This window comes from Heterocephalus glaber, unplaced genomic scaffold, assembly GCF_053883595.1.
Source record: "Heterocephalus glaber isolate CG9 unplaced genomic scaffold, H.glaber_assembly_v1.0 deba00000071, whole genome shotgun sequence".
In the NCBI taxonomy this organism is placed as follows: Eukaryota; Metazoa; Chordata; class Mammalia; order Rodentia; family Bathyergidae; genus Heterocephalus; species Heterocephalus glaber.
The window spans coordinates 6,608,174-6,635,727 of record NW_028258137.1 but is presented as its reverse complement, the minus strand read 5'-3'; the positions used below and the strand labels follow the sequence as shown (position 1 = coordinate 6,635,727).

Sequence of the window (27,554 nt, the reverse complement as noted above, 5' to 3'; positions counted from 1 at the left end):
GTTTGTACCTGAATTCACAGACCCTCTGTCTCCAAAGCCATGCTCGATCTTTCCAGTTTCTTCCCACCAGGCTGCCTCTGGGGTTCACAACCATTTTAAAGGAGAAATCTCAAGAGCTTTGGTGTACCCGGGACTTCTGTTTAAAGAGTCCACCACTTTTGTGTCATGTATTACCATCAAGACAGGCTGTAAATTATGAGTCAGGCATTTTTCTCTTTTATAGCAAAGGACTACACAAAATATGAAGAATGTCATCCAACAGAAAGGCACACTACTGAAAAGGATGGGAGCTATCCTGGATGGGGAGGGAGCGGGCACGTAATGAGGAGCTGGACACTGCCACGACTATGTCAATACCAAGAACGGCACAAGGGGGTCCTCGGGCAGATGGTAAAAACAACTGCAGAAAATTCAAGGGAAAGGGAATCTTTCAGTTGTCGTTGGGCGTCCTGAGAAACCATTAGCTGCCCATGGCAGTTACCATGTCAGGAAAGCACCACCCAAGCATGCAAGACAACTCAAGGAGGGAGGGGACTCTGGGACAAGGGGCTGGGAGCTTTGACAGATACAAGGATGGACCCTGCCTCAGAACCCAAATCTGAAAGCAGAAAGGGCTTCCTGCTTTGTGTCCTTCGTGCATTCATTCCCTTGCACCCTCATGCAGCACCCGCCCCATTTCCTAAGCACCTGCCGAATGCCTGGTGTTGTTATTGTTGGAGACACAACTATGCACACACTCACGGACCATCCTTGCCCTCCTAGAGCTGATGATTAAGTGAGGGGGCAGAGATCACTCAGTGACCAGGCTCTGGGCCTGACAAGCTGAGGTGTGAGATATCAGTGAAGAAATACAGTTCCACATATGCGAATTCAGATGGAGACCGATCTCCACATGCAGCCAGGGAAGGTTCCCTGGGCATCACTGCTACAGCCAGACACGAAGGAGGAGTGCAGACCACTACCCCGTGTGGGTGGGGATGGAGCTTCGGTGAAAGGAGCCAGAGATGTGGGAGTCCCTTGACCTGGTTCTCAACTGACCCTGACCACACAGGGCACTCCCTGGGCCTCAGCTCCCTGACGCGTGGCCTAGAACTGGTTGGACGGTCACATCCCTTGTGATCTAAGGGGCACTGCACGCTGTTCCTGGGCTCTATGCCCTTGGACACCCTGTCACCTGCTCCAGCCATCCCCACCTCCTTCAACACTCATTCTGCTTTCTGTACTGGATTCACCATACGTATCACCTCCTCCAAAAAGCCCCTTGCCCCAAGCTGGCTTTGGTGCCACATTATCTTCCACATATCTCCATTGCAGCAGAAGGTATCACAGTGATGTCTAAACAGATCCCCCACGGAAGAGCCACTCAGTGAGTATCCACTCGGTTAACACACATGACAAGAGAGTAACGTAGCCAATATGGAACATGCCCTAAAAAACAAATAGGAAAATGCAAAGATCCAGTAGGAAAAATTTGGAGAGAAATGAAATAACTGTTAACAATTTTCAAATGTCTAACATATGGAGGGTAATATTCTAAGGGCTTTATAGAAATGAATTCACTTATTCTCTACCACAGCTTTAGGAGGTGAATTATCTGCATTGCATCAATGAGGACCTCGGCTGGAAGAAGCTAAGTAGTTCATCCGAGGTGGCACAGTGAGCTGCTGACCGCCTAGCGCACTGTGTTTGGGCACTCACCCTCCCGCCTGGGCGGTCCCCAAGGTCAGACACAGGAGTGTGAAGCTGCTCCTTGGAGATAAACTCAAATGGAAACAATGGAGCCTGGACAAGCATCACAAATCCTGGCAACGGACAGGGTGGCAATAGCACTGCCTCAGCGGGCACCCTGGCCATCATCAAAGAGAGGTACAGTTAAGTCCCTGCACACTGCAGATTCCTGAGAGCTAAAAGAGGACAGCAGAGCCACACGTCCTGACCCAGAGAATGGTCCCAGGTGGGTGATAGATAGATAGGTAGATAGACAGATACAGGATTACTCCTGTTCATCATTCAATCAACCGATATTTGAGTAGCTATATAATATACACTGCATGTATCACACCTAATGTGTAGTAAGGTTAATGATAGGTGGCCTTGTTAGACTGATGACTGGATGATATCAAGTAAGTCAAGCACCAAAAGCAAGGCTTGCCTGCTACAGGGAGAGCTCAATAAAGTGATCCACCATGGCTCTCACCACCAGAGCCACCATGAGGGTGAAGACCGCTGTCTGTCTGGGAAGTGGGGGAGGGGAGGGATCCCTAAGGAGCTCTTTGAGGACAAGTTGGTAAACTGCTTTGACAATTATCTTGGAGCCACACCCCTCACCGTGTACACCCCACACTCTTTACTACATCACCCTTGCCTTGCCAACAGTGGACAACCACATGGAAACAGATCCTAGGGCTTTGCTGAGGTACCAGAGTGAGGAAAACAACGTTTGAGCTGGCAGAGAAAGCACCTAGTTGACTTCCAAAGCTCGACAGTGGTCAGATTCCATCAGTCCCTTCTCGGTGCCAAATCAAGTCCTAGGTTGGGGAACCAACTGGGGAGAGTTGATTTCCCTTTGGATTTGCCAGGGGTCAGGTTGCTCCTGGTTGGAGAGTCAGATTTTCCATCGCAGGCTGGCACCTTCCATGGGGTGCAGTGGCCAAGTTGGATGGGGCCTGAGCATGACCACATAAAATAGTTTTAAATTCATTCATTACTGAAAGTTACTTACTTGCCACACTTTGAAAAGGAAAACATAAAACCCCGGGAGGCTTTTGCTGTTGCTGTAAGTTTGGACAATCGCCCACTTTTGAACACCGAAAAGGCTGGTTGCCATTTGCTGGCCTGAGAGCAGGTGCTCTAAGTGTGTGAAATGAACAGCTGTGCTCTGGGACATGGTTACCTGTGTCAGCCAGAGCCGCCACAGGGACGCTCCTATGGCTGGGATTCACAGGCTGGGCTGCAGCCACTGCCCGTGATGCCCAGAGAGCTGTCCTGAGTCAGCTTCCCCTAAGCCTCTTCCAGGACAAATGGGCCCGGTGAGAAGCAGAAATGACTCTAAAGGTCATGAAGTGGGGTCAAAGTCAGGGCAAGGAGTGAGAAGTCTCTGGAACAGTCACAGTTTTGAGGAAGTACGGAGGGGACTGTAACAAGCCCCGAACGGTTACTCAGGACTTTCACAACTGTGTTCTTGAGTGAGACTGACCTATAAGCCTTCCTTTCTCCTCCTCTCCTGGCCTGGTTTAAAAGTAAAGGTTGTACTGCCCCCCGGGGAGGAGCTGGGAGCATCCAGGAGAGGGTGGGGTCTGCTCTAGAAAGCCCTTAGGCAGTTCTAGAAAACATGCATTTGCCCATAAAACCAATCGGGCCTATGTGCCTTCTTTCTGGATTTTTCTGAGAATTTTCAAACAACTAACTCTGTTAAGTTACATCTTTCTAGGAAATTGGTCATTTTGCCCAGGTTTTCCAACTGAACAGCACAGAGTCCTCCTTACCATCTCAGGCTGAGCAGGATGGCATCCCTCCTTCATTACACACTGAGGGTGTCATGGGAAGGGATCCCACCCATCAGCACTCCCCGCCCCCATCAGAACATGTTTTGGTCAGTCATTAAGAAAGCTTAGGAATTGCTCTTTACTGCCCAGAAGTCAGTCAGGGAGGCAGCAGTTCAGAAGCCAGCTCTGGAGTCAAACTGCCTGGGTCTCTCACCCGGTCCCAACCCAGGCACTGTAACCTCAGCCTTCACCTCTGTAAAATGAATAGTAGCTGCCTCTCAGGACTGCCATGAGGGTCACCAGATGTACTTTGTAAACTCCCATGTCCTATCTCAGGGAAGTTCCTATTTTCTAAACTTCCAATTTAAAACTTCTCACCTCACAAACTTTCCCCTTACAAAATTTTGTAAATGCAAATACAAGATTAAGAACACAAGCCTCTGAGCTCTTCCCAGTGAGAACACCTGTATTCTCACCTGAGCTACCCTGGAGCTTATTAGTCGAAGACAGTGGTTCCCAAAGAAGGGTCCCTGGACCAGCTACTGCCACTGCCCTCTGGGGGTCCATGCTAGCTCTACCCTCCAGATGCTGGAGGTCTCAAGAGTCACAGGGCCTTTCCCATGCTGGTGCTCAGTGCTGCAGTGCTTTGAAAACATGGCTTCTCCACTGTGATCGATAAAGGGAAAATGATGATCATGTGGGAAGAGTGAGGAGGAAGAGATAAACATTCTAGAAGTGAAGGCTGAGATCATGGTAAAAGATCAGCGTGGAGGAAAGGGCAAATGTTGCACATTTGTGTGTGCTGACTCGCTCAAGGGTAGGAATAATTCTGCGAACACTAAATCATGCAGCGTCTGAGTGGTAAGGCCGGGAGACACAAGACAGTCCTCACGCATGACACACGGGGAAGGATTCTCAGAAAAAGAAGTGGACTCAGAGCCACAGGCTCAGCACCCACAGTGGGGCTCATGGGCTTCACAGGGACCTGGAGCAGGCTGGGAGGCTGAGTCGTCCCAGGCTGGAAATGAAACAATGGGTCCGGCTGAGGGATCCCGAGGTCAAGGCGCACACGAATCTGAACAGTGTGGACGCTTCAGTCTGGTCAGACAAGAGCTCAGAGCAGTTCTCCTGGCCAGCACAGGAAGGCTGCCTAACCCAACAGCGCTTCCAAAAGCTAAAACCTCTCTGTTTTATCCTGTTTTTGAGGGGAGGGGGAAGAGAGAGGCCTTGTGAAAAGCCTATCAGAGAAGAGGAAAAACTGTGTCAGGTGTTAAAGTTTTGAAGGCCAACTCACACTCCCATCTACGAGCTTACACCCCAAAGAGTAACTCTGGATCTACCAACAAACGCATCTGTGAGCCAGCAACTCAGCAGGGGCTGCTGTCTACACCCACGGCCATTAAAATCCAGCATTCAGGGTTACCTTGCCCCCTGAGATCCCCATTCATTCGATCAGGGTGGAACCACAGTAACAAGCTCCCCAAGGGATACCGAGGCAGATGGTCTCAGGACCACAAAGCCATGTGCCATGACCGGAGAAGAATTGGAACCAAGTGGCACTGAGCTTATTTACAAACACTGCTACAGAGAGCAAAGTCAGAAACCAAAGCACCACCACAGTGCAGCCCCGATTTTGCATCTGCTCCCACAGCACAGATCAGGGAAGTCAGCAGAAGTGAGTAACACGTTCATTATGTAAGTTGCTGTTCTGTATGCAAAACCTTAACTCACCAAAAGAAGTGCAAGCCATATAAAAAGCAACAACCCACGCCCAAAGCACATGCCACACAGTGCAGCCAGGAGCCCCGTCACCTCTGCCAGGCATCTCCTTTGCTGCCCCAGACCCCTGGCCCACCCTCAAAGGCTGGGAAGTGGGTCCCGGGGTCCAGGTCCCCTGGGTGAGTGAGGGAGAGGTGGGAGGGCCTTTGGGGTTCCACTGGGCATGGACGTTGTCTTCGTCAGTGCTTCCCTCTGGTGGAAAACAGAATGGGGCCATGTTTTGTTTCACTACACTTCCGACTCGAGGGAAAGTTCCAGTTCTACCACACCTCCTGTCTTGGGTCTTGGGTCCAAGAACCCCAAACTACTCTCTTTGACATTACCCTTCTCTTTCGGGTGAAGATTATCAGTCCTGGATAACAAGCTAGTTCTAACTACAGAATTAAAGGCCGGACGTGGACAAGACATGGATCACTACCAGTGATGAGAGAAGTCACGAATGCAGGTATGACAGAGGTGTATCACGTCTACCACATGCAAGTTACTCCCTCCATGGAGTCAGGCTGTCTTCTCAACGTGGAGCCAAAGGCAGCCCCTCAATACATGGAAGAGTAGACTGTGAGTTTCAGGAGCAAATCCTACCTATGTTTTTATTACTCTACTCCAATACCTAGCATGGTGACTAATCCTGAGAACTGCTTGGAAAATCAGTACTGAATCGAATTCAGTTGGAAGTGAAACTTCAGGGCCACGCCTACTTGCCCTACAGCATCTCTTCACGGGGGGCCCCATTAGAAGTCCAGCTTCCAGGCTCTAGCCCAGGCCCAGCGATCAGATGCTGTGGGCTCTGCGTTTCACACAGGTTGCCCATGACCTTCCACACATGAAATCTGAGAACAACTGCCTTACCCCACAGGAGGATCTTTGGAGGGCAAGCACTACTGTGGGACGCAAGTGACCAGAAAGGCCCTTCTGGAACACCTGAAGCGGAGCACAGCACAGGCAGGCAGCCTGCTCTGCTCCTTCTAGGCTTGCACACCATGGAACAGAGGACGCAGGGTATCAGACAGGGCGAGGAAGGACTAGAACAGTAGTTTGGAGCTGGCCAGACCACCCCAGGCCTCCCCAGCTGGCCTCACCTGCTTCCCCTGACCGTGGGATACCCGGCCCCATCACCAGGTCGTGGATCAGGATGCATCAGCGAGGCACGTGGCACATGTGGTTGGACGTGGGCACCCTCTCTCTTTCCCACTGAGGTCTGGTGGCTCCCTCAGCAAATCCCTCCCTGGAGCCTCTCCCTACTCTGAGGGCAGCTGTGTTCTCAGCAGGGCAGGGGAGCCAACTGCCAGGTGCTAGGGATCCCCCAGGGATCCCCCAGGCCCCAGAACGGCACCCGGGGAGCCTCAGGAGCTCCCTCGCCCCACTTCTGAGACAGGGAGCTCTGAGACTGCCAGCAGCTACCACAGGAACATCAAACAGGATGCTCCTGCCAGGCCTCGTTTACACAAGCCCACTTCTCCCCAAGAGATGGCTGTTTAACACAAACAGCTCTTCCATCTGCTCGTGGGTACTGGCACCTCGGCATCCGGGATCCCCGGACAGAAACATGAGTTATGCTGAGGCCAAGGCAACCAAATAAATCTGTTCGGGTGCAATTCCTCTCCACGGACAAAGAGGAACCTCAAAGTGACTGCTCAGGCTCCCCCTGTGGAACAGGCCCTGAACGCCTCACGCCCTACAATCACCACCATCTTCCCAGTGTGCGTTTGCCTCACCCCCCCACCCATCCAGCTGTGCCTGCTGCACCCAGCATCCCTATCCCCGTACACTCTGGCTCCCTCTGGGACATCCGATGGCCTTGCTCTCCTAGCCACAGACTATCCGTGCCCACTCGGGACTTCCTGGCACCCCAAGGCTTAGACCTTTCACAGCTAAAATGGAAACTGCAGCAGGTAGACACGCAGGTGTCCCTGGAAGGAGAGCACACAGGTAGCTGGCACGGAGACGTCGCCCACGAGGTACTCGGATAAGGAGCAGTTTGACTACCGAGGAAATGCCAGGTTTGGGAGTTTGAATGACCAGGGTCATTGCCTCCTTTTCCTTAATTTTAGCTGTAGAGATTCAGCAGACAGGAGGAATTCCATAATCTAACACAATATACTCAAGCTGTCTGGCTTCCAGGACGGAATAAGAAGGTGCAAACCAAAGCATTAGCGCAGGATGGCATCAGAGCTGCGTTTAACTCCTGCTAGGGTCTGGATGGTGGTGTCCCCCAGAGTCACATGTTGGAGCCTGACCTCCGACGCAATAGCATCAAAAGCTGGAGCTTCTTAGGAGGTGATCAGTCATGAACAGAACGAGTTCCCAAATAGAAGAAGCTGCAATGAGATGCCTGTCCTTCCACCAGGGAAGGACACAGCTAGACGGACTGTCTATGAGGCCCAGGCCCTCATCCCACACTCACTCTGCTGGCTCCCTGATCTTGGGCTTCCGGTCTCTGGAACTCTGAGAGACAAATCTCTACTGTTTATAAATCACCCAGTCTAAGTTCTTTGGTTGTAGCATCCTGCATGGAGTAAGACGGGACCCAATGCAGAAATGAGCCCAGTCATCCTACTGACACTGACAGCGAGAAACTCCAGCTATGGACTGCACTGGCAAAGGCCTAAGAGGGAAGAGTCCACCCTGGCCCAGGCTCCACTCCCAGCACCATCCTGCTGGGCCACATTGAGAGGGAAGCAAGGGCTCTGTGTGGCGCCTGGAAAGCCACTGGCCCTCAGAGGACTTGAGCCCTGGTTTTTGGGTGTGAGACTCAGAGAGCCCCTTGGCAATGTAGATGTGGAGGGGTGACCATGGCCTTGGGTGCCTCCAAGCACAGCCAGGGACTCCCCACCCAGTCTGGCCTCAGCTCAGCAGTATGCGCACTAAGCATGGAGTCAGGGGTGAGGGGAGAACTGCTGAGCAGCTAAGGTCAAGGATGGGGGTGTTCTTGTGAATATCTCTGGGCTGCAGACAAAAGCCCACCCACCACGCCAGGGCCAAACCCAAGAGAAAGAAAAGCCACAGACCCAGCCCGTTCTCCACCAGCGCCGAGTGGGGCCCATCACATTCGCCACTGCTGGCGTCCTGCTCTCCGACAGGGTCGGTCAGATCCACATCAGGCTGATGGGACCCGTTTCCAAAGTGCCTCTCGTCCTTCTCAGAGCCGGCATCCCCGTTCTCCATGCCGTTCGGGGCCTTTTTCATGGGCATGATCTGCAGGCCACTGGGCGTAGTCCTGTACGACACAGTCTTGGCAGCCCTGTCTCCAGCCCCCGGGGGTTTGCCTGAGTAGCCCTTCCTGGGCTTGGACAGGGGCGGGTTGATTCGCTTCCGCTTGTGGGAAGCCCCTTTGCTCTTTCCCGGCTCCGCGGGCCTGTGGGAGAGTTTCTCCACCGACGACGCGGGGCTTCGGGTGTCCCGCAGGAGCTTGGAGGTGCCCGCCTGCTTCCCGGACTTGACCCTCTTGTCCTTGGTCAGGTGCAGCCCGTTGAACTCATCGATGAACTCCTCACAGTGCAGGAGGTGGTGCTCTGGCTCCCACGTGTCCTCCGTGCTCCCGTAGCCTTTCCACCGGATGAGGTACTCCCATTTTCCCTTCTTGTTCTTCCTCTTGTCAACAATCCGTTCGACCTGAGGCAGAAGACAAGAGTGAGAGAAGAGAGAGGAAAGTCAGTCACAGGCACTGAGGACACCACCAAGCCCTGACCAGGGATCAGCGCCACTCCTGGGACTGCTCGCAGCCTGGGCTTATGCCAGGGTGTCACTGAGGGAGCCGGAGTCACACTCACAGTCCTGACCCATGATGGCTTCTGACCCCATTCCCCGATGGGCGCCCAGCATCACACTGCAGGCTCTCTCCAGAGATTTGCATTCCTTTCCATGACTGCAACGTGGACAGAGACTTTGAAAGTCCAATGTGGTGTGTGCTTTTAATAAGTAACATTTATGGAGCACCTATATGGATAGCACTGTGCTAATGGGTCCTCATCTGTAATACTGATGATCATTAACACTTCCTGGACCAAGGGCTGGGCGCAGGCTCTCCCATCTCACCTTCTGACAACTACTCAATGGGTTAAGTTATGTTCCCTCGCCCTATTTCACAAGGATTAAATAATTTAACCAAACTGCAAAGTTGATAAGGGCAGAGCTAGGGTATGAACCACTCTCACCCTGAACCTATTCTCTTCATCACACTGGCACTCTCAACCGCAAGGCTCTCCCGGAGGGATCAGAAAGGATCTGAATCAACAAGGCCCAGTTCCCCCAGGCAGCAAGCCTGGCTGCCACACAGGGCAGAGAGAGAAAGAGAGGTAGGCAGCGTTGCTGAGAACCTACTGTGTGCCCTGCATAACCCCATGGCATACACTCTTATTATTCCCATTTACACATGAAGAGGTCTCAAGGCAGCCGACCTATGATGCATGGCCAGGATATGGTGGAGATGGGATTTGAACCTGTTGTCTGGGTCTACAGCCATGTGCTCCTGTCAGTGTGTCACTAAAGGTAAGAGAATCCCGCCCTGGTCCCATAGACAGACACATATAGGGAAATGCCAGCCCTAATACCAATCACTGATGTATCTAAGTGAAGGATATTTTGAGTTCATTTATTGTTATATTATCATTTCTACTTTGCTGTAGATCTGACATTTTTTAAATTTAAAAAAAATGGAGGGGAATTCCCAAAGCTTTAGCCCCAAAATACTAAATTTCAATGAAAAAGTAAGCAATGCTATTCAAAAGTGTGTCATCATTCAATGACTATATCATATACTCTTACAGAATGGGATTCTGATGCAATGAAACTAAGCAACAAGTGAAGAATACGTCTCTGAAGTTTATAAAAGGAAAAACAGGAGAAGGAAAGTGGGTACACTTAAGTTGCTAGTTGCTGAAGATGAGTAATAGATACATGAGGATCATTATGACTCTGTTTACATGCTTGAATTTTCCTAAACTGGGATTTCTCACCAGGAGTTTTAAACAACAGAAGCTATGGAAAATAATTAAACAGTTTCTACTGTTTTGTAACTAATAAGTATGGAAATAGCTAGGCTCTACTTTCCCTTCATAATACTACCTCTCACAGACAATTTTAATTGCTTCCATAACTTATTTATCTCCACTTAAATTGGCCAATGTCTATTACAATCTATTCCTTTACAAAATGTTCTGTGAACATCTGTTTTAGATTTATTGGATAATTTTTATATGTATCACAAAAATTCTTTAACAGTTTTTAAAAAATAAAATCATGCCCAACTCATCCAACTTCTGACCTGTGGGTCAGGGAACAGAGCTGGTTTGTGTACTGTTTGTGACAGTGCTTCAGGGAGCCCACAGTGCTTCAGCAGGAGCTTGCCACTTTGCTTACTTTGAGGATGTTGTAGGGGGGGTATGTTCTGCAGGGACGAAAGTGAATATGCAGAGGACACCAAGTAAGCCCAGGTATTCTAAGGAGCTATGTGTACTGCCATGGAGGTCTCCAGCTCTATAAAGCACATGGTCAGCTCTCAGGATGGTGGAATTTCTCCCAGAGATGATGCAGAGGACCATGTTAGACAGACACTCACACAATGGGTGGATGGGTGGGTGGATCCATGATGGATAGATGGAGAAGTGGGTGGGTGGATGAATGAATGAATGAATGGATGAACAGATGAATCATGTAATAAGTGAGAGGATGGATGGATGACAGATGAAAGAATAGGTAGAAAGCTGTGTTCATGAATGAGCTAAAGGTAAAATGTGAGAGCTTTAGAGCAAGACATTTGGTTTAAATCTGCTGTTTAAGCCTTATCATGTGTTCTGGAGCAAGTTTCTAAACCTCTTTGGCCCTCAGATGACTCATCTAGCAAAGAGGAAGTAACACGCCTACTTCGTAGGGTGGCTGTACAGAATATACAAATATGTGTTTTCACATTCCACAGTAAAGGTCATGAAATCTTGCGTAGCTTCCTATGACCACAAACCTTGCTGGTGTCTAAAGACAGAATGTTTCCTCATCGGCACAATGTGTCCTTTAGGACGATCCACTCCTCCCTGGGGAGAAGAGAGTCCACCTGCTCAGATAAGCCCTTCTATTCGTGGAAGATGGTTGTGTCCTGCAGGGCTGCTGGAGAAGCTGAAGCGGGTGGTCAACAGGTCTACCCAGCTGTTTGGGGCCATTATGGAAGGAAAGATTAGTTTTGTTCCTTCCAAGTTACTGGCGGTTTCAATCACAGAGTCACAAGTTGCTTTATGGAGGACAAAAGGCCAGTGCTTCCACCCCTGGTCCCACCCACAGAGGCCCCAGATACTTTACCTGGCACCAAATAAGAACACATGAACAGGATCATCCCTAGTAGCCCACTGTTTGCAGAAAACAACTGTTGGCTCTGGCACCTTCTATTCCTATGACCCTGGGCAACTCACCCAACCCTCTGGAACTCCGTGTCCCTGTCTACTAAATACACTTAATAAAAACAACAACAACCATAGGGGTTCAGGAGAACAGAAAAGATTAAGAAATGAGAAAAGTGTCTTGAGCACCCCAAATCACACTGAAGAGAGGAACAGATTGCTTTGGCACACACGAAACCAGATGGCGACAGCGCTTTTTTGTACGTTATTTCACCCAATGTTTAAAACAAACAAACAAAAAGTTATTTTCAGATTTGGAAAACCGATTGCTTTTTCTAAAAGACCAAAATGCCTTCAAGGAACTCAGAAGACAACTCACCCCAAATATTCTAGCCTACTTTATCCCTGTCCTCTCTGGGACTTATTCTCCTTCACATTGTTGTGTTGATTTTCAGACCCCCTTTTCCTCACCTCAGGAGTGGCTCCAACAGAGTCTGGATTCTAATTTGCTATCACTGCAACACTCCCTATCTGGGGAACCTCTCTTCTCCTGAAGGCCCCGACCCGCTCCATGCCTCCTAACTCCTTCACACCGCAGACAGCAGCAGAGAAGTGGCCCCTGCTCCTGGCGATTCTGTCTGAGATGCAGCCCCACCTGCACAGGCTGTGTGCATCCTCGAAGCTCAGTCCTTCTGAATGCAAGCGATGCTGATCCCCTTCCCTTGCACTTGCACATCCTAACGAACACACGGATATTAGAAAATCCAGCTTGCCCACAACCCCCCATGGCTTCTCTAGTCAAAGATAAGCAATCTGAGACGCTGAACTATTCCTTAGAGTTCAACTAAATCATTAATTAACATTTACTCTCTGTGATCCCAGCTAACTTGAGACTCTGCTACTGCAGATGGGGGCTGGGAGTTCTGATGCAATTATTACCAGTGCCACAGTGACATGGGGATGGATGTCTTCTTAGGAATAACAATGATGACATCACTTTCACTGGTACATCCTAAGTTCCAGAAACTGTATTAATCACTTATAAGGTATTAGATTTCATCTTTGTGCCCAGTCTTTTAGCTGCAGGTTATTCTCACCATTTGACAAATGAGGGAAATTGAGGCTCAGAGAAGGGAGGTAATTTTTCCCTTGATCCTACAGTGAATGGTTAATCGAGATTTGAACCCAAATTCTCCTGACTTGAATTCCTAGATACCTGGTCATCCTTCACCTGTGGGAAGCCATCAGAACAAAGCAACATCCAGCAAAATGCCAGGAGTGTGGATCAGCAACATACAGGGATAGGTATTGAAGAAGGAAATAGCTTCATGAAATCATTCATTGAATGAGATTTCTCTTTGTGTCTCCGGTGCTTCCGAATGAATATAGGACCTTGCACATGTTAGGCAAGTGCCCTACCACTGAGCTACACTCTCAGAGCTTTTAAAAACGACTTCTTTAGGGCCAGGGATTTAGCTCAGTGGTTTCACCCCCGGCTGCACAAGCACAAGGACCTGAGTTCGATCCCTGGTACCAAAAAACAAAAAACAAAAAACCTATGTCTTTATTCATTTTGGTTCTAGGAATTAAACTCAAACCTCACACTGAGCTACATCCCCAGCCTTATTTCCATTTTGAGACAGGGTCTCAAACTTGTGACCATCCTGCCTCAGCCTCCCCAGCCACCCTGGATGACAGATGTGCATTACCACGCTTGGCTCAACAAGTCTGTGATGAACACGGATACAGAAGGCTGGGGTGTGCAGCAGGAAACCAACAGAGCATTGGGGCATCAGAGTCTGGTGGGGGCACAGCCCTTAGAAGGATGAGTGCAAGGCGAAATGTGGTAAGGAGTATGGAGAGTGAGTGATGGGAAGAGGAGGAACGGTGATGGCCACAAGGCTGCTTGAGAAGGAGCAGTTATTTTTAATGAATTTTATTGGTACATTTTAGGTGTACAATACAATGACATTCATCATAGGAAATTTGCACCTCTACATAATCTCTCTTGGTTCTTATTTTTTCCCCATTCCCCTTGCTCTCCCTTCAACCCCTCCATACTTCCTTATTTACAAAGACTTTGTTTCCATTTTAATATCCGATTTCTTTTTTCTTTTTTTTTTTTTTGATACCGGGGATCGAACTCGGGACCTTGCACTTGCAAGGCAGGTGGTGGAACCACTGAGCTAAATCCCTAGCCCAAGAAGGATCAATTTAAACAGAGACTGAAGTGGATGTTCAGAGATAGAGTGAATACAGACCCACAGGATGCCTGTCGGGGGCCATTTCCTTCCTCCTCAGCCTTCAAAATCACATCACCTGACATTTATTCAGCACTAAGAGCCAGCCACTGGCATAGAGGATCCCTCTACTCACCTCCAAAAAACCCAGTGTGGTCAGTAGGCAGTTTAATTTTCTTTCTTTATAGAAGCTAAACTGAGACACCCAGAAGGTATGGAGCTTGGCAAGGGCCCCGCTTCTGTTAAGCATCCCAGAGCTAAGAATGGCGCCAAGGATTCTTCAAACCCCACACTTTCCGCGATGGCAGCATGTACACCTCCCTAGCCATGCTGTGGGCCCACCCTGTCCGAAGCTGCCACTTATCTACAGCTCGGGAGTCTCCCCAACTCCTGCCAACGTCATTCACACCCACAGCTCCTTTCTCTAGTTTAGAATTAGCTTCCCAAGCTTGGCTCTCCGGGGCCACCTAGCATGCCACGGAGCATCCCTCCCTAAGCACCAGACTCTCTCTATCCCAGCTTCCCACCAAGCCAGGACAGGAGGAGATCAACAGCTCCAGAACCCAGGATTACCAATCCAAGACTTTTCAGACTTTTGAAGGAAGACCTTCTCAACAGGTGGGTTTGTCTTGAGAAACTTTGGTTACTAGTACATCTCTTGGCCTCTGAGAGCAAACAGCAAGGCAGTCAGAATCACAGATGTTCACACATGTGCTCTGCCCATAGTTGTAACAGAGTAGCCATCCTTCAGCAAAAACATAGCTCATTGCCCTAACTCTAGACCTCAAATCCTGCATCCAGGAGGGCTTCTCTTTCTGAATTCTTTCAACATCCTGGGACAGATCCCTTTGGATGGAAAGACACAGGCAGCCCATCATTACAACTTGAGGCATGAGGTCCACAAGAAGGACCAACATGGGGAGCATTTTGGAACCAACCAGGCATGGACTGCTTGGGTCACCGAAGACGGAGATGGCCTGAGAGATGGAGTCAGAAAGGAAGGCGGTAAGGGCTAGAGGCTGTTCCTGCTCAGTCCAGCACTGACACAGGGACCTGGCTGCCAGGCCAAGACCCTCAGCTCAGAGCCAGGTAAGTCAAAGCAGCCTCCAGGTGAGGTCTGACCAGGAAACTCAGGGGCAGCTACTTGAGAAAGGGGACCAAGAGGGAGGCCTTCTGCTGGGAGTCCCACACCTAGAAGGGCCTCACTTTGATCAGTGAACACACAGCTATAGAAACTGATAGAACACACAGACATGATCATAACTGAGAATCAGGAAAATCCTACTAATGAGAAGCACTAAGCACATTTTTGGACAGAATTTGTGGTGCATTTTCCAAGACTGCACAACATACGACCTCTGTATCTAAAAGGGAAAAATGATGAAACCTAGAGGTTGAGAAGGAAACTGAAAGGAAAGAAGATTCATCTGCATAAGAAAGGATGTAAAGAAACCAAAGGAAAAATGCAGGCAAGGGAAGAAATTTCCCCCCAGAGCAAAGAAAAGGAAAGAATTAACACTCAGAAAGCCCCAATCAAAAAATGGGCAAACAAAATGAACAGACACTTCTTGGAAGAAGTACAGATGACCACTAAATACATGAAAAAATGCTCAGCATCACTGGTCATTAGAGAAATGCAAATAAAACAATACTGAGATTCCATCTTACCCCAGAAAGAATGGCCATCATCAAGATACCAAATAATAACAAATGATACCCAGCCTACAAGGAGAAAGGAACCCTTCTACATTGTTGGTAGGAATGTAAACTAGTACAACCACTGTAAAGATCAGTACAGAGATTCCTCAAAAAACTTAAAATAGAAATTCCAGGGCTGGGGATTTAGCTCAGTGGTTCCACCACAACACAATTAATAACAGCTAAATTGTAGAAGCAGCCTATATGTCCAACAACAGATGAATGGATGTGGTATTTACACACAATGGAGTACTATTCTCCCGTAAAGAAGAATAAACTTGAGTCATTTGTGGGACAAAGGATGCACTTTGAGAGAATAACATTAAGTGAAATAAATCAGACACACAAGCTTAAATATCATATGGTTTTTCATATATGAGAAATCCAAGGTATAAATATATAGAAAAATAAAAGATAGGTAAAGTAGGGAGATAGAGCGTTTGCAAGTGGGAAGGGGACTGGAGATGTTGAGGGACTGTAAAAAAAAAATTAAGATTTGCAATGCACATGTACCACCTACCCAAGATGAAGTAGTATTCATTACCTACCACATGTATGTAATAATAAAAAATAAAGAAAACCAAATCAGTGATATAGATAAATCTTTGAAAAGCTCTCCAAGAGTGTGGGGAGAAAGGACACAGATTTTAAAGGAAATGAGACTGCACATCTAGGAGAGGTAATAGAGATCCAACCAATACAAGTCCAGCAGAGAGAAAAACTAAAAATAACCCCAAATACTAATAGAAATCTCTATGTCTTACAAAATAAGCCTCAGAACAAGACTTCCACATCACCTACAGCAACCCCAAAGTGAAATGAGATGGAATACTCTGATACTCAACAACCTGGTCTCCCTGAACTAGCAACAAAAGAGGATCTGGAAAAAATGAAATCAGAAATAATTTCACACAAAACAGGAGAGATTGTGCCCATAGTGCAAGACATGATTAATAAAACTAGAGATGACACATAAAAAAATAGAGGAGCTGAGGAACATGATGAAATCCCAACAAAGGAAGCAAATGGAATCCATAAAACAGATGCAAACAGATTTCCAGAAGATTAAAAACTCCATTGAAAGTCAGATATAGAAGATAAGATTGCAATTAGTGACTAGGAAAAGAAAAATTGCTTTAAAATTGTAAGGGACCACGAGAAATCAATCCAGCAGATGCTAGACGATGCAAAGAAGAATAACATAAGATTGATGGAAGTCAATGAAGAAACAGGAGAGAGTGCAGATGACAAAAAAAAAAAAACTGTTCACAGAAGTGATGGCAGAAAACTTCCTAAGCAGGGGAAAAGAACTTGACATTCAGATAAGTGAGGCATATAGGACTTCAACTAGCCTTGATCGAAAAAAAATCTACACACATGCATACAATTGTTAAGATTCCAGAAATCCAACAGACGAACAAAGTTCTACAAGCAGTTAGAGAAAAGAAACAAATCACATACAAAGGAAAGCCCATCAGAATCACAGCAGGCTTCTCACCACACACCCTCAAGGCAAGAAGAGCTTGGAGTGATGTATTCCAAGCCCTAAAGGAAAACAACCTCCAACCCAGATTGACGTTCCCTGCAAAACTATCTTTCAAAATTGATGGTGAAATAAGTCACTTTCATGACAAAGAGCACCTTAGGAACTTCATGAATACCAAACCAGCACTCCAAAAAATTTTAGACAAAATCCTAGAAAAAGACAATGAGGATCACAACCCCAGGAAGCCCAGCAGAATGAATCCACCAGGCATGACAAATGATTAAAAGCAAAGGGGGAGAATCCAACAAACAGAAAAAGTCATGACAATGATAACTCAATACGTATCAGTTATAACCACCAATGTTAATGGTCTCAACTCACCAATCAAAAGAAATAGATTGGGAGAATGGATCAAGAAGCAAGATCCAACAATATGCTGCATACAAGAAACACATTTAATTAAAAAAGAAACCCATAAACTGAAAGTTAAAAGGTGGAAGACAATACTCCATGCGACAGGACCCCGAAAAAAAGCAGGAGTAGCTATCCTCTTTGCAGACCAAGTGGATTTCAAAGCCACACTGATTAAGAGAGACAAAGAAGGACACTGCATCCTTGTAAAGGGAACAATCCAAGAGCAAGAGATGACAATCATAAACATCTATGCACCAAACACTAGTGCGCCCAACTATATAAAACAAATACTAACAGACATGAAAAATCATATAAGCGTTAATACAATAGTAGTGGGGGACTCAATACCCCACTGACACAAATAGATAGATCAACTAGACAAAAAACAAGCAACAAAATACTAGAACTCAATCAAACTCTTGAACAAATGAACCTAACAAATGTTTACAGAGTGTTCCATGCTGCAAAATCAGAGTACACATTCTTTTCAGATGCACATGGGTCATTCTCCAAAATTCACACCTAAACACATACTTGCTCATAGAACATATTTAGGTAAGTGCAAAGGAAGTGAAGTTATCCCCTGCATATTATCAGACCATAGTGTGATGAAATTGGAGATCAATAGCAAAAGATACCGCAAAAAATTCATAAACACATGGAAACTGAACAATACACTTCTGAATAACCAATGGGTCACAGAGGAAATTAAAGAAATGAGACAGTTCCTTCAATTAAATGACAATGACAATACAACACATCAGAATCTATGGAACACAATGAAAGCCGTCTTATGAGGGAAATTCATAGCAGTGAATACTCATATTAGGAAAACAGAGCGAGCCCAATTAAACAACCTGATGCTGAACTTCAAGCTTCTAGAAAAAGAAGAGCAGGACAAACCCAAAGCCCATAGAAAGGACGAAATTGTACAGATCAGGGCAGAAATCAATGCAATGGGGACTAAGAGAACAATACAAAATATCAATGAAGCCAAGAGTTGCTTCTTCAAAAGAATAAACAAAATTGAACAACCCTTAGCCAACCTTATCAGAAAAAAGAAAGAAAAGCCCCAAATCCATGGAATTAGGAATGAAAAGGATGAAATTACAACAGATTCAGCAGAAATCCAGATGATCATCAATAGCTACTTTGAGAACCTATACGCCAATAAGATGGAAAACACAAAAGAAATGGACAGATTCCTAGACACACAGGAATTATCAAAGTTGAACAAAGAAGACCTAAAAATTCTAAACAAACCAATATCAATCAATGAAATTGAAAATGTAATTAAAAACTTACCAACTAAGAAAAGCCCGAGTCCTGATGGCTTTACCGCTGAATTCTACAATACATTTAGAGAGGGACTACTACCACTACTGTTTAAAATATTCAGTGAAATTGAAAGGGAAGTAACTCTCCCGAATTCATTCCTGGAAGCAAGCATCACCTTGATCCCCAAAGCAGAGAAAGACCCAACTGAAAAAGAGAACTATAGGCCAATCTCACTAATGAACATAGATGCAAAAATACTTAATAAGATACTGGCAAATGGAATGCAGAAGATCATCAAGAAGATCATACACCCTGACCAAGTGGGATTCATCCCAGGGATGTAGAGATGGTTCAACATACGCAAATCAATCAACATAATACACTATATCAATAGAGCCAAGGACAAAAACCACATGATCATCTCAATAGACGTAGAAAAATTATTTGACAAAATCCAACATGCATTCATGATAAAAACCCTACAAAAAAATGGGAATAGACGGTCTCTACCTCAATCTGATAAAAGCCATCTATGAAAAACCAACAGACAATATCACACTAAATGGTCAAAAACTGAAATCCTTCACACTAAAATCAGGAACAGGACAAGGATGGCCACTACCACCACTCCTATTCAATATAGTTTTGGAAACATTAGCCATGGCAATTAGACAAGAGAAAGAAATAAAAGGAATAAAGATAGGAAATGAAGAAGTCAAATTGTCATTATTTGCAGATGACATGATACTCGATATAGAAGACCCCAAGAATGCCACCAAAAGTCTTCTAGACTTAATAACCAAATTTAGTAAAGTAGCTGGATACAAGGTCAACACACAAAAATCAATAGCTCTCCTCTATACGAACAACAGACTCATTGAGAGAGAAATAAGGCAAACAATTCCTTTCACAATAGCATCCAAAAAACTGAAATACGTACGAATCAACCTAACAAAAGAAATCAAAGACCTCTTCTCTGAAAACTATAGATGATATCAGAAAATGGACAGACATCCCCTGCTCCTGGGTAGGAAGGATTAATATAGTGAAAATATCCATACTTCCAAAACTGCTATATAGATTCAATGCAATCCCAATTGATATCCCAGTAGCATACTTCATGGACCCTGAGAAAATGATCCAAAAATTCATTTGGAACAAGAAGAGACCCAGAATAGCAAAAGCAATTCTAGGTAACAGAGACATGGCAGGAGGTATTACAACCCCCAACTTGAAACTATACTACAAAGCTACTGTGATTAAAAAAAAAAACAGCATGGAACTGGCAAAGAAACAGACTGGAGGACCAGTGGAACAGATTAGAAGATGCAGAAATAATGCCAGACACACTCAGCCACCTCATCTTTGACAAAGGAGCCAAACACCCTCACTGGAGGAAAGACAGCCTCTGTAATAAATGTTGCTGGAGAATTTGGGTTTTCAACTTGCCAAAGACTAAAACTAGACCTGTATCTCTCACCATGCACTCAACTAAAATCAAAATGGATTAAAGATCTAAATATTTAAAAAGCTGAACCAGTTGGAACAGAGGTTAGGTAGAATTCTTGAAGACATTGGTGCAGGAAAAGATTTTATGAATGAAACTTCAGTTGCCCGTGAACTAGCACAAATAATCAACAAGTGGGATCTCTTCTTACTAAAAAGCTTCTGCACAGCAAGAGAAACCACCAGCAGTGTGAAGAGACAATCCACAATGTGGGAAAAAATTTTCACCTGCTGTTCCTCAGACAAAGGTTTTCTATTTCGAATCTATAAAGAAGTTAAAAAAATCAGACCTCCCAAATTGAAAGACCCAATCCAAAAACGGGCATCTGAAATGAACAGACATTTCTCAGACAAAGAAGTAGAAATAGCAAATAAACATATGAAAAAATGTTCAACATCACTGGTCATTCGAGAGATGGAAATGAAAACAACTCTTGAGATTCCACCTCACCCCAGAAAGAATGGCTGCTATCAAGAAATCAACCAATAACAAATGCTGGTGGGGCTGTGGGGAAAGAGGAACCCTGCTCCACTGCTGGTGGGAGTGTAGACCAGTGCAACCACTGTGGAAATCAGTATGGAGATACCTCAAAGAACTAGAACTGGAAGTCCCATTTGACCCAGCTATTCCACTGCTGGGTATCTTCCCCAAAGAATTAAAAGAACCATGCCACAGTGATATATGTCCACCCATGTTCATAGCAGCACAACTTGTAATACCTAAAACTTGGAAGCAGCCCAATTGTCCATCAACTGGAGAGTGGATCAAGAAAATGTTGTTTTTTTATAAAATGGAGTACTACTCAGCCATAAAAAATGAGAAATTAGAGATATTTATTGCTAAATGGATGCACATTGAGGCGATACTTAAGTGAAATAAATAGGACACATGTGTAAATACCGAATAGTTTCTCTAGTGTGAGAAACTGAAAATGTAAATAAGGACTAAAAGGTATAATAGATAATGTGAAAGAGGAAGAAAAGGGTCAAAGGGGAAGGGGTAGGGGAAAGGAAAGGAGGGACTGGAATTAATATGAGAAAATGAAAAACTGGAAACAAAGTCTTTGTACATAGGGAGGGATGAAGGGGTTGAAGGGAGGGCAGGGGAAGGAGAAAAATAAGAACCAAGAGAGACTATGTAAAGGTGCAAATTTCCAATGATGAATGTCATTATACTGTATACCTAAAATATACCAATAAAAGGATATATCGTTAAAAAAAAAAGAAATCTCTATGTCTTGGGTGCATAGGTCAAGAAGAGACGCAGGAAAGGGAGGTTGAGAATATGCCAATTTTATTTCTAGCTTGCAAAATATCTGAATTTCAAAAAATTAAACTGTCCACCATCACATGCCAATCATCCTCCATCCAAAATGGTAGGAACAGCCATTTCAGGCCAACTGCAGGGAACATTAAATGTCAGACTACACAATTAAGAAATAAATACTGTGACCTCAAGAATTCTGTAATGAGCCTTGTGGTCCTTCAGACAAGAAGGAAGGAGGAAGATGTCACATGTTTTAGGGGACAAAACATTAACTACCCATTCAAAGAAATGATTCAACTGGATAATTCAAAAACTGATTTTTATGCCTAAATATTTAACTTAGAACTCAAGAATATACAGCAATCATGTGTACAAGGGTAATGTAAAAAATTATATCAAATGAATATCTAGAGTTGTCTAAGTAATTACCACAGTTATGATAAAATCAAAAGCAAATGTAAAGTGATTCTTAAAGGATTACTTACATATGTGAAAGTGGAAAGCAAAAACGTAATGTGATTTTTAAAAATACAGTATCTCATTCAAATCACAAGTATAGAAAGCTTTCCTACATGCAGAGTAAAAACTGAACCCTATGATTTTTGCATTTTATCACTAGAGAAGCATAATTGTGTATATTATAAAAACAGTTATCTACCTTCAAGACAGGAAAATATGTCATAAAATGACATGAATGATCATAGCACTTTTATTATATGCTATTATATTTGAAAAGAAACTGGAAAATGCAAAACATTTTAACAGGTAAACAAACGACAGTCTACTGCTCAGTAACAGAAGGAGACAGACTCTGGATAAACACAGCAACCTGGGACAAAGTGACAAACATTCCGCCAAATGCAAGAGGCCAAACCCAGAAGAGCACACAGGAGGCAAAACTCATGTGCAGAATCGAGGTCAGGTCAGTGGTGTGGAAACAGCAGAGCAAAGTGGAGAGAGTGGCTGGAAAGCCAGAGAGAAACTTCCTGGGGAGGTGGCAGTGTTCTGTCATTTGGCCACAGTGGTGGCATAGACATCTGTCAAAAATTACCTTTACGCCGAAAATGCATGAGTTCATTGTAGGTAAATCATGCCTCAGTACAGCTGTTTGGAAAATACACACGAAACACATGGAAATTTTTAAAGGAAATAAACATCTCAAATCAATGGAGATGAAATAAAATCCATATTACAAAATAAAATGAAACACCATTAAAGCATAAAAGTCACAAAAAATTAAATCATGAAAGCAGAAATGAGAGCAAATATATGATTTACTAAAAAACAAAAACTGTTAAATGAAGGCTCACAGCAGTTTTACCCTAAACTGGAAATAACAAAGATGTCCTTCAACAAGTGAACAGATAAACAAGATTAAATACATCCATATAATAGAATGCTACTCAGAAACAAAAGGGAACAAACTATTGTTTGCATGGCAACATGAGTGAATTTTAAATTCATTTTGTGAAATGAAAGAAGACAGCTCCAAAAGGCTTTATATAATTTTATGATTCTACTGGTGTGCTTTCTGGAAAAGCAAAACCATAGGGATGGGGGACAGCTCGGTGGGTGCAGGTGCCCAGGGAGGAGGGGACAGTTACAAACCAGCTACACAAGGGAATTTTAAGGTGATGAAATGATTGTGTGCAGTACTGTGGTGGTGGACACATGACTTTCTGCATCTGTCAACACCCACAGAGCTACAGACCACAAAAATAATGACCTTTGCTATACACATTTTTTAAAAAATCAGCCAAGATGGTGAGCCCATGATGGAATTTTGGCTGTTACAGCCGAATTTCACTGTACCCCAAATGTCCGATGCTATCTGAATGAAGGGGTGTAGCAAAGGAGCTGACCCAAGTAACTCGGAAAACAGCACTGTGAAAAACACTCTACTCGATTTGGGAAATTTGTTTCTCACAAAGGTACAAAAAATAAAGAAGTGACTTTTCATATATATTAGGTTTGATCAAACAAGTAAATAAATTATAGGCAGTGACAGCCAGGTTCTCCCTAAAAAATGAAGAAGTTTTAAGTAAGCTGAATTCTGGGATACATAATATCAGTATGATCTCATGTTTAACAGGTCCAGAGCGAGAGACAGAGAGATGCAGTTCCATGTGTACATGGGTGAATGCACACACATAGCATCTCCACTGATCTTGCTTTCTAAATATCATTCCCCCAAAACAGGATCCAGGGATCCTTGTAGAAATACGTAATTTTAGGGCTGGGACAGGATAGATATAAGATAAGCCTAGAGCAGTGGTGGCAAACCTACGACACGTGTGCCACTGGGAGCTACTTGTTATCACTGAAGGCTCTAAAGGTTCACCATCACTGGCCTAGAGGATCTTACAGTGCTGGAAGGTGAGAAGGTACTGTTAATAAATAAAGAAGTACATAATGTTGGTGGTATGAGAAAGAAGCCAACTGAAAGATACCCCTAATGGCCAAAGTTGGAACAATTTAAATGAGAAAATAATGACAGTGCCACATTATGATCTAACAATAAATAGGTATCCTTGAATCTGATGTAAATAAATGAATGAATGAATCACTAGTTGGCAAATTATGGCCTGACCACGGCCTGGCACCTGCTTTTGAAGTACAGCTGTACTGGAATGCACCCAAGTCTAGTTATTTACATGTCGTCTGTGGCTGCTCTCACACTGCAGCAGCAGAGTGAGCTGCTGTGACACAGGCTGTGTAGCCTGCAAAGTCGAATGTATTTATTAACCCATTACAGAAAAGCTTTTTGACCCTAGAATAAATAAGCAAATAGCAAAGAAAGGACATATACTTCTTTCAGAATAACAAAAGTAGTAAGAAAAAATTGAAGAAATAAAAAATCACTATTAGAAGACTGTAGTAATATGTGCTACAAAAAATATCCACAGATAGATGCTAAAATTAGTGAGTAAACCTTCTAAGAGAAACAGGACATATGCATAGCCACAAAGTATCTCCTCTGATACATTTAACCACAGTGGTGGTTTTACCAGATACAAATGGGCTGATAACCTTTCCATAAGGAGGGAGAGCTTAGTTCCTCTCCCCTCCAGCTGCTGAACTTAATGACTCTCTCCTAATGAATGAAGTACACAAAGGGAAAAAAAAGGTTATGCAGAAGCAAACCATGGCAAAATTACAAAACATGCAAAGAAACAAGAAATTCTATCCCATTCACAGAGAACTTTAATATAAACTACCCCTGAGAAGCACAGATATTGTACTTTATAGACAAAGGCTTCAAACTGACTCAAAGTGCTAGAAGAAACCATGGACAAAGACTTAAAGATAAACAGGAGAAAAATGCTTCCACAAATGGAAAAATTAAAGAAACAGAAACTATTACAAAGGAATCAAATAGGAATTCTGGAGCTTGGAAGCACAGTAACATAAATGACCAAACCATTAGGGAGTTTAAATAGAAAATTTGAGCATGCAGACGAAAGAATTAGCAAATTTAAAGATGGTTCCATTGAAAACATCCAGTCTGAGGACACAAAAGAAAAAGAAGAAAAGTGAACAGAGCATAAGAGACCTGTAAGACATCAAGCATGTCAACATACATATAGAATCTCAGAAGGAGAAAGGAATTATATTTAGAAATAGCTAAAAATTTCCAAATTTGATGAAAGACCTAAATCTAAAGACCCAAAAAGCTCAACAAATTCCAAATAGGGAAAACTGAAGTAGAGCTAAACTGAGACACAGCATAATCAAACTGTCACAGAAAGAACCTTAAAAGTAGCAGGAGACAAAAGACTCATCACATACAAGGAGTCTCAAGTAAGTCTCAGTCTCAGTAAGCAGCTGATTGCTCATCAGAAACCATGGAAGCCAGAAGTCAATGGGATGATATAGTGAATATGCTGAAGAAAAAAACCAGAAACCTGCCAATCAAGAATTCTATATCGGGTGGAGGGGGTGAAGGGTGCACATGTAATTGGGAAAAAATAAGAATCAAGATACATCATGTACATGTACAAACATCCAATGATAAATGCAAATGAATTATATATCTAAAATGTACCAATAAAAGAACTTAAGAAAAAAAAGAATTCTATATCTTGAAAAGACTCGTCTTAAAAAATAAAAATAAAGGAGAAATTATACCTATTCTTTCCTCATATAAACAAAAACTAAGAAATAAAGAACTTTAAAAAAATTAACTATCAAGGCCAGTAAATAAGGAAGCCAATATAATTATGGTTATGATTTATAATCTTTTTGTTTCCTGTATAGGAGACAAATGCACAAAGTAAGATTATAAGTCTATGTCAATAAGTATGAAATGTAGAACAATCTAATGAGTGGTAAATGATACAAATGGGGGATGGAACTTCATAGAAGCAGAGTTTTTATGTGTAATTAAAGCTCAGATGGTATCAAGTCAAACCAGATTGTTCTAAACTTAGATTGGTAATGGGAAGCCCCATGGTAGTTATGAATAAAATAGATTAAAATATGCAGAAAAGAAAATGGGAAAGGAGTAGATAGTATGGTACAAAAATAATTTTTTGAAGCAAAGCAATAAAACAGATCAATTTCTAGTAAATCTCATTGATGAAAACATAGACAAAATGCAAATAAAATAACTCATAAGTGAAATGAAAATATAACATATTAAATTAATTTCCTGCAATATTATGTATGTTAACAGCAGAATACACATTTCATATGGACCCTTATGGATCACTTACCATATTCTGGGCCATAAAACAAACTTGATAAATTCAAGACTAGAAATCATGCAAAGTATGGTCTCAGACCTTAGCAGAATTAAATATCAACAGCAAAAAGATATCTGGCAATGTTCTTCAAATATTTAGAAATTAAATCATACTTCTCAATAACTCATGGATCAACAGAGAAATGTTGGGGCAACTTAAAAACATCTCGAACTAAATTACAATGAAAATGCAAAATATCAAAATGTTTGGATATGCAGTACTTACAGCAAATTTATACCATTGTATGGTTATAAAAGAAAAGAAGAATATTTTAAAATAATTAATATAAGTTTGCACAATAAATTTAGAAAGAGCAAATTAAATCCAAAACAAGTAGAACATAGAAAATAATAGGTGAGAACAGAAATAAGTGAAATTGAAAAGAGTGATAATAATAGAGAAAGTCAATGAAACCAAAAGTTGGTTCTTTTAAAAGAATAATAAAATTGCTAAAGCTCTAGCTAATTTTACCAAAAAACCACATAAACTACCCATGAGAGAAGTGAAAGAGCAGACATCCATACACATTCCATAGACATCAAAAGATAATAAGAGAATACTATTAACAATGCCCATAAATCTGACAACTGAAATGAAATGGATCAATGATCTGAAAGATACCAACTGCAAAAACTCATTGCAGGAAAAATAAATTATCTGAATAATCCTGTATCTATTTTTTTAAATGAGATTCATAGTTACAAACCTCTCAACAAAGTAAATCCTAGCGCCAGATGATTTTATGGATGAATTCTACCAAATATTTAAGGTACAAATAATACCAATCAAATACAATGTTTCCCAGAAAATGGTAAAGAATATTTGTTAATTCATTTTGTTAGATCAGTATTCACCTAATGTCAAAGTTAGATAAAGACCCTACAGGAAAACAATAGAGCAATATTACTCATAAAGATCAAAACAAAATTCCTGAATAAAATACTAGCAAATCAGTTCCAGCAACATATAAAAAGAGTAACACAACGCAACTAAGTGTAGTTCATTCTGACAGGGCAAGACTGATCCACGATTCGAAAATCAATGTAACTCACTACATTAACAGATGAAGGAAGAAAGCCATATGATCATTTCAAAAGATTCAGAAAAAATTTGATATACTTTGATATATATTCATTCCTAATAAAATCAGTAAAGTAGAAATATAAGGAAATTCTCTTAATCTGATAAAGGGAATCTACAGAAAAACCTATAGCTAACAACATATCTCATAGTGAAAGATTAAATACTTAAATTGGGAGAAAAGTAAGGATATCATCTCTCACCCATCCTATTCAACCTAATACAGGCATTCTTAACCCAGTGCAATAAG

The 27,554-nt window shown here is 43.3% G+C and overlaps 1 protein-coding gene across 1 annotated transcript in view; it reads right to left on the bottom strand.

Moving 5' to 3' along the window:
• Cdyl2 (chromodomain Y like 2) overlaps window positions 1-27,554 on the bottom strand; it is a 170,450-nt gene that overhangs the window by 44,966 nt on the left and 97,930 nt on the right. Inside the window, exon 2 of the mRNA XM_087204016.1 lies at window positions 8,273-8,876. Within this exon, the coding sequence (XP_087060142.1) occupies window positions 8,273-8,876 (604 nt within the window). The remainder of the gene's footprint in view (window positions 1-8,272; window positions 8,877-27,554) is intronic.